Source organism: Sus scrofa, chromosome 2 (genome assembly GCF_000003025.6).
Source record: "Sus scrofa isolate TJ Tabasco breed Duroc chromosome 2, Sscrofa11.1, whole genome shotgun sequence".
In the NCBI taxonomy this organism is placed as follows: Eukaryota; Metazoa; Chordata; class Mammalia; order Artiodactyla; family Suidae; genus Sus; species Sus scrofa.
Genome location: NC_010444.4, coordinates 49,078,716 through 49,087,037, shown reverse-complemented (window position 1 = coordinate 49,087,037; position 8,322 = coordinate 49,078,716). Strand labels below are relative to the sequence as shown.

The following is an 8,322-nucleotide window of genomic DNA, read 5'->3' as shown; positions in this document are numbered from 1 at the left end:
TAGCAATGAATATAACTGTGCTTTAAAATAATCATGTTATTGGGAAAGCACTTTGAAAATTGATGTTTGGAACTGTCTCCCTGATCATGCAATTTTAATGCCAAAATGAAGTGTGTCGTTGTCAACTATATAGACTGTCATATCCATAGTCTTCAAAATTAAGAAGTATACTTTTAACCCATTTTATGTTCTTCCAAAAGAGGAGTTTCTGGAGTTTAAAAAAAAGAAAATTCCATTGTTAAAAATATCCACAGGAACAAGTGATGAAAATGAAACAGCTCATAAAATACTGACCAACTTCAACTGGTTTTGCTTCCTTAAATAGGTTGTTGAAACAGCACCAGCTGAAACTGGTTTTGCCTCCTTAAATAGGCTGATTGATCATACCTTTGAGTTATTTTCCAGAGACAGCAGTGCACATGTGCAAGATGGGAAACCATATCTCCAGGATGACCCCCAACCAAGAATTTTCAGTCTATGGAACTCAAGGAGTCTTTGGAGACCTTAATGAAGGGAAAGGTGAAGTCCTTCTATAAGGAAAATCTGGCTTCCACTAGCATGAATAGGCTATATAGTCTCATTCGAGACCAGCCAATCGGAAGTTCCCATTGTGGCTCAGCAGAAGTGAATCTGGCTAGCATCCATGTGGATGCAGGTTTGATCGCTGGCCTCAATCAGTGGGTTAAGGATCTGGTTAATTTTGCCATGAGCTGTGGTGGAGGTCGCAGATGCCACTTGGATCTGGTGTGGCTGTGGTGTAGGCCAGTGGCTACAGCTCGGATTCGACCGCTAGCCTGGGAACCTCCATATGCTGCAGGGGCAGCCCTAAAAAGCAAAAAAAAAAAAAAAAAAAAAAAGAACAAGACCAGCCAATCAGCCTCCAAGTTTGGAACTCCCCTAACCCCTTAAATTTCACCCCAACGCTGGATCGAGGAGACAGATTTGAGAGCTTTGTCTCATGTCTCTTTGCTGGTCAACCTTGCAATCAAGCTCTTTCTTTTTCGCAAATACTATGGTGCCATAGTATTGGCTTCTATGGACATTAGGCTCCAGCCCTTGCTTGTTAACAAAAACATGAGAAACATGGGCTTCATGGACAAAGAAGAGTTGTCTGGGGGAATTTCACATCTACGAAACTGGAAGATGGGATCGAAGTGGTGAGAACTGTGGTTTAATGAACGTGGTCAAAAATAGAATTTTTTTTTGCAAAGAAAATTCTTCTATTTGGGTCTATTTTGTGATTTTTTTTTTTTTTTTGCAATAACAGCCATTAGGACTATTGACATTCACCGAACTTAAAAGCTTACTTTCTAGTCCCATAAAATGTTAAACTAAGAATTATTAAAACCGTATTTAATCATGTTGCTCTCACTAAACTGATTTTTGCTAATAACTTTAAAATGAAAGAAAAACAGTATAATGTACTATTCATTAAAAATGGAGTAATTTAAAGTTTCATCTTTACCAAATCCTTTAACGGCTTTTAGTGTCCTTGATACAGTTTATTTATACAGTTACATGTGCATATAACTTATAAGTAAATTTTTTTTTTTTTTTGGTCTTTTTAGGGCCGCACCCGTGGCACGTGGAGGTTCCCAGGCTAGGGGTCTAATCGGAGCTACAGCTGTTGGTCTATGCCACAGCCACAGCAATGCAGGATCCGAGCTGCATCTACAACCTACACCACAGCTCACAGCAATGCCGATCGTTAACCCACTGAGCGAGGCCAGGGATTGAACTTGCAACCTCATGGTTCTTGTCAAATTCGTTTCCACTGTGCCACGACGGGAAATCCTATAAGTAAGTTGTAAACATCAGGCTAAGATATACAGAAAGGATAAAACTTTGTGCATGAATGAGACCATGTGAAAGCAGTTGGCAGTGTCAAGACCCTAATGAATAGTTTCATTTCCCCCTTAACGATTAACTTGGTGTGAGAGATGAAAAGGAGAAAGACTTGAGCGTGGCTCCAAGGAGGTGGTGGGGCTATTGCCCAGAAGACTGGAAATATTACTCAACCAAACTTGGGTCCACTAGCCAATCTACTGACGCGGGGTTGTGGTGAAAGGAAGTGCCACGTTTTTAGCAGGATGCCAAGCAAGGAGTAGCCATGGCCACAGAAAGTGCTAAAGACCTGAACTCCCCAAATGGATTTCAGGGAAGGGTTTTTAAAGATGGAGAGCGTCACAGGGCGCCTGATCAGCTCGTGGACATTGTTCTGACTGGTTGGTGGTGAGGTAATTGGGAGTCAAAATCTGGTTCCAATTGTCTGGGGTCTGCATGCAGTGGATATCTTCCATCTGGTGGGGGTTTCATTCCCTGTGAAATAGCTCACGGATCTTGCTCAAAGTATCATCTCTAGCCCTTGAGGAGAAACTAAAGGTCTCTGATTTTGTTTTCTAGCTAAACTATTATTACTTTTGTCATATTTGACTGTTTTGGTTCTGCATTTTCCTCACTTCTCTGATTAAATTTCTTCTTTGGAACTCAAGGAAGGCCTAGGAGGCTAAAGTTTTTCTACAAACAAGAGGCAGGAGTTCCCGTCGTGGCGCAGTGGTTAACGAATCTGACTAGGAACCATGAGGTTGCAGGTTCGGTCCCTGCCCTTGCTCAGTGGGTTAACGATCCGTCGTTGCCGTGAGCTGTGGTGTCCGTCAAAGACGCGGCTCGGATCCTGCGTTGTGTGGCTCTGGCGTAGGCCGGCGGCTATAGCTCCAATTGGACCCCTAGCCTGGGAACCTCCATATGCCGCGGGAGCGGCCCAAGAAATGGCAAAAAGAAAAAAAAATAAAAAGAGGCAGGTGGAGGACATGGTGGGGGAGGTGTGTCCTAGGAAGGCCCCAGAGGGTCCGCGCTCCTTGCAGAAACACAGGAACAAGAGCAGGTTTTGGTACATTCCGGAAGGAAGTTCGGAGTTGGAGTTCCAACACGTTTCCTGGGCCGCTAGTGGAGATGTGTCCAGGAAGTTGGATAGACCAACTGCAGCTCTGAGCATTCTGGGCTGGAAAGGAGGTTCAAGCCATGGCAGTGGGTGAGATGCCCAGAGGAGACAGGCAGAATGAGAAAAGAGGCAAGCAGCCCAGCTGTGGAATCCCAGGGAACAACACCGTTAAGCAAAGCCAGGCCCTGGAAGCCAAGAAGCTACAGTCATTAAGGTATGTAGAAAATTTGGAGAGAGAGAGAGAGAGAGAGAGAGGGGGGCGGCTGGCGCCAACTCTGGAAACTCCGTACCCCAAGGGTTCCAGCAAGGAAGGTGTGGTCAGCAGGTTCAAACGCTGGGGAGAGTTGAATAAGGGGGAGGCTACAAGGCACCTACTCTCTTTCGGCAACTAGGCGGTCAGTCCGGACTTGGAGGGGCGGGTGTATAAGCCAGAGCAGAGGGTTGGAGGAGGGAGAGTGTGTGTGCGCGCGTGTATTGGGAGGAGCAGGAAGGTGACCCAGGAGCCCAGACGGACGCCTGGGAGAAAACCAATGCTTGCGGGTCTGTTCAGCTCCAGGGAGTAAGTCACCTGTTTAGGGGCCGTGACCCCAGAATCTCTCCTTGGGACAAGTCCTGGCGGGGGAAGAGGTTCAGGAAGATCCGAACACTGTGGGGAGTGCCCTCTCGGGGCCGGAGGATTGGCCGCGGAGGCGAGGTCCGAGGAGCCGGGGTGAACCTGACCCCCGGCTGAAGCCGGCGCGCTTCCGGCCGAGGACACGGCGGCCGCCGCGTCCCTGGCGCTCGCAAGTTTCCTGCTGGCCGAGCGGCCGGAGGTTCAGGTAGCCGCGGCCGGGCCTGGTGGGCAGGCGTTGGGCAGGACAGACCTGCGCGGCGGCGGCGGCGGCCCGCGCCCCTCTGCTGTCGGATCCTCTCCTCTCTGCGCTGCGCCCAGGTAGGGCACCGGCTGGGGCGGCGCGCGGCCCTCTTTCTCCTCCTCCCGCCGGGCGGGCCCAGGAGCTCCGGGCTGCGACGCTGCAGCACCGCGCCCTGGGAGCGCTGGTCCCCGCCCCTGCGGCGGGGCGCACAGCGGGCTCCCGCCCAGCGCCCGCCTGGGGCAAGGCCCGGCCCCGGGCGGGCGCGGGCCGGCGGCAGTGCGGAGCAGCCCTTCCGCGGTGCTTGCCTTGCGCTCTGCCCCGCACCGCCACCTGCGCTCCAGCCTGCGGGTCGCCCCTTTTGGCCCACGGCATGGCCCTGTCCCCTGAACCCGGTGAGTGAGTGCGATGCGGTGCTGCTGACCTTGGACCCATGCCCCGCGGCCCCTGGGTGGCCCAGGAGGGGAGTCGCAGCGCCCCGGGTCAGAACCTCGGCCCTGGGCTTCCCTGCCCTCTGAGGCAGCAGCTCTGACCCCAGGCTCCTTCCCTGCCTGGGCCTTAGGCCTGTGCCTGTCCAAGTCCCTGTAGTGGCCTGGGCTCCAGAGGCCTCAGGTGAGCTCGTCGCATCTCAGCTCCCTGGCGACTTGCCTTGGATTTGAAAGGCTTAGAGAAATGAAGGCACCTGGGACTTGCTGCCACTTAAGCGGCCAGACTGGTTTCTGGGTGCTTGAGAACTGGCGGGGTGCCAGTGGCTGAGGTGGACTTCCACCTGGAGGCAGGGTGATGGACAGGATGGTAGGGTGATGGGGTCACTGGAGGCCTTCATCTTTACCTCTCTGGCTCTTTGCCACCAAGGGAGGTAGGTGTATTGCCTCTGGCAGTCTGTTCTCTGCCCTTGAACTTCCTGGTAGCTGCTTTGCCAGTGGAGCAGCTTTGCCAGTGGAGCTGCTAAATGGCTCCAGTTGGCTGGCAGAGGCCTCCGGGGTGAGTTTTGAGAAGCCCTGGAGTAAGAGAGGCTTGATAACTAGAGTGTCATTTTCCCTGTTAGGTCCTTGTATGTGGCTGGAAGCTTGGTGATGACAAATTAGCAAAGGAGCTGGGTGAAGAAAGCTGGAAGCACTAGGAGGAGTTTCAGTGTAGTCCTGGGCCCTTGTTGGTTATCCCTCTGGATGTGGTGACCAACATTTGGCCATCTTTAAGGGGGCAATTGGCTGCAGCTGGAACCCTCAGAGGAACAATTCCACCCCTGGCTGTGAAGCATCAATGCTGAGTGGCAGTCAAGCTGCAGAGCCAGGTAGAAGAGCCCCTCTCAGTGCTCACCTTCCAGAGTGTTGACTGCAGGTTTGGGGTAGTTAGCCTGATTGGGCTGCAATGCTGGCAGCAAATCTGAGGGGTTGGCTTGCTCTGAAGATGCTGGTACAGGGCTGCCCTGAGAATCATGGGACTTGCATGGGTGGGTTGCTGGGAGACTCTTGGACCTCTGAGTCACCACCACCTCCTCCTCCTGAGATCCTCAATAAGGAGTGAGGGGCTCTGTTTACCTTGTCTTCACACTAGGTGAATCACTCTTCAGGTAGCTTTGAAATCAACCCCAGGTCTTGAAAATATCATGGACAGATAAAATGTAGCCTTAGGGTTAAGCAGGGAGAATATCTTTTCTCCCTGAAAGATACTCATTGGCCTTTGCAGGTTCTTCCCCCAAATATATATATATATATATATATAATGTATATAAAAATATATTTTTTAATTCTCAGTTATGATTTATTTTTTCCGCTGTGCGGCATGGGGACCAAGTTACACATACAGGTATACATACTTTTTCCTTCCATTGTTGTGTTGCAATGTAAATATCTAGACATAGTTCTCAATGCTACACAGCAGGATCTCATTGTAAATCCATTCCAAGAGCAATAGTTTGCATCTGTTAATCCCAAGCTCCCGATCCCTCCCACTCCCTTCCCTGCGCCCCCCCCCCCAATCCTGGGCAGCCACAAGTCTATTCTCCAAGTCCATGATTTTCTTTTCTGTGGAAAGGTTCATTTGTGCTGTATATTAGATTCCAGTTGTAAGTGATATCATATGGTATTTGTCTTTCTCTTTCTGACTTATTTCACTCAGTATGAGAGTCTCTAGTTCCATCCATGTTGCTGCAAATGGCATTATGTCGTTCTTTTTTATGGCTGAATAGTATTCTTCCCCCCAAGTACTAATCTTTTATTTCATTTGTGTGCTGGCCGCACGTCTAGGACAGAAGACCATGGCTTTGGGCTTGGATCTAGGAGGGGGTTAGGGCCTGAGAGGATGGACTCATGGCTGGAGTGCTGGCCATGCAAAGTCAGCATCGAGGCTCTTTTTCCTCATCTGGGGTTCACATTTGAACATGGTTTCCTTCTTGCCCCCAAATAGGAGTTGAAAGAGTTCTTGGAACATAATAGTGCTCAATAAATAATGCTGAATGGAAGGATTTGGTGTCTTGAATGAGATGTCATGTTCATTTTCCCAGATGGACTTTCTCGTACCTGGTATCAGGATGACAATGATGTTAAGACATAATACTTATAAAGCACATATTTATTAGTGCTTAGAATTAGTGCTATTCTAAACACTAATTATAATATGCATACTATAATAAGCACGCATGCTAATTTAAATTGTCATGGCAACCAGTGAAGTCAATACTGTTACCATCCCCATTTTATAGGGAGTAAAACTGAGCCAGAGAAATTAATGACTTGCCCAAGGCCATTCAACTTAGTGGTGGGACAGGATTCAAACCTGGGTAGTCTGGCTTGAGTCCATATTCTTAACCACACACTGTACTGGCGCTTGACATTGATGTAGGTAGATTCATCCCTTAGCTCATCCACTCATGCATTATGTTATGCATTCATTCATTTAAGAAATATTTCTTGGAGTTCCTATTGTGGCTTAGCAGTGAAGAACCCGACTAGTATCCGTGAGGTTGCGGGTTCGATCCCTGGCTTCGCTCAGTGGGTTAGGGATCCGGCATTGCCATGAGCTGTGCTGTAGGTTGCACACGAGACTCGGATCTGGCGTTGCTGTGGCTGTAGTGTAGTCTGTCAGCTATAGCTCTGATTTGACCCCTAGCCTGGGAACTTACATATGCTGCAGGTGTGGCCCCCCCCCCCAAAAGACAAAAATAAAACAAAAGCCACAGAAAACCCCAAATATTTCCTGGTGCCCAGTATATTCTGGGCATGGGGATACAATAGTGAATGAGATGGGCAAAGTGTGTCATGGGAGTGGTATTTAATAGGCAAAGCCTCTGTGCCCAGCCCCTCTGAGTCATGCACTCCTCAGAAATGAGAAACAAAGTGGACCCCTATAGGAAAGCCCACAGGATCCTTTTGGGGAGGGAAGAGTGGTATCTTTTTAGATGAGATGTAATTTGATTCCAGCCTTTCCTGTTTGTTGGGGTTTTGTGAGGGAGTCTTAAGTGATCAAAGTGGATGAAGTCTGGTTTTCTGGGCAGGAGATGCAGGCCTGGGCCTGGTTATCATAGATTGTCTGTTTTTAAGTCTATTTTAAAAAATTGAGATATAGTTGATGTGCAGTATTACATAAGTTACAGGTGTACAACATAATGATTCCCAATTTTTAAAGGTTATACTCCATTTATAGTTATAAAATATTGGCTATATTCCCTGTGTTGTACAATACGTCCTTGTAGCTTTTTTATATTATACATAATAGTTTGTACCTCTTAATCTCCTACTCATATCTTGTCCCTCCTCCTTCCTGTTCTCCCCTGGTAACCACCAATCTGCCTTCTCTATCTGTGGGTGTTTTTCCCTTTTGTTATATTCATTAGTTTGTTGCGTTTTTAAGATTCCACATGTAAGTGATATTGTACAGAATTTGTCTTTCCTGTCTTATTCCACTTTGTATACTACCCTCCAAGTCCACCCAGGTTGTTGTAACTGTCAAAATTTCATTTTATTTTTTATTTTTGTCCTTCTAGGGTGCACCTGCAGCATATGGAGATTCCCAGGCTAGGGGTCCAATAGGAGCTGTTACCACTGGCCTACACCATAGCCACAGCAACGCAGGATCCCAGCCACGTCTGTGACCTACACCACAGCTCACGGCCACGCCGGATCCTTAACCCACTGGGTGAGGCCAGGGATCGAACCTGCGTCCTCATGGATACTAGTTGAGTTCGTTAACCACTGAGCCATGAGGGAACTCCTCATTCTTTTTTGACTGAGTAGTCTTCCATTGTGTGTATATGGAGTGTACATACACACCGGATAGCTTCTTCATTCATTCCTCTGTTGGTAGACACTTAAATTGCTTCTGTAGCTTGGCAATTATAAATAATGCTGTTATGAACATTGAGGTGCATGTATCTTTCCGAATTAGTGTTTTCGTTTCTTTCCGATATATACCCAGGAGTGTTGGGTCATATGGTAGTTCTACTTTTAGCTTTTTGAGAAACTGCCGTACCATTTTCCACACTGGCTGCACCAATTTACATTCCCACCAACAGTGCACGAGGGTTCCTTT

At 48.2% G+C, this 8,322-nt stretch overlaps 1 protein-coding gene across 5 annotated transcripts in view; it reads left to right on the top strand.

Moving 5' to 3' along the window:
- Nucleotides 2,056–8,322, top strand: part of AMPD3 (adenosine monophosphate deaminase 3) — a 58,288-nt gene continuing 52,021 nt past the window's right edge. Inside the window, exon 1 of one of the 5 annotated variants that reach the window (XM_013994571.2) lies at nt 2,056–2,237. Coding sequence is in view for 1 of the 5 variants with exons in the window: in XM_013994567.2 (XP_013850021.1) it covers nt 4,166–4,187 (22 nt within the window). In the remaining 4 variants the exon portion in view is untranslated. Of the gene's footprint in view, nt 2,238–3,010; nt 3,156–3,387; nt 3,873–3,965; nt 4,188–8,322 lie in introns of those variants that run through there. The other 4 variants (XM_021083335.1, XM_013994570.2, XM_013994569.2 and 1 more) reach the window with 4 other exon arrangements.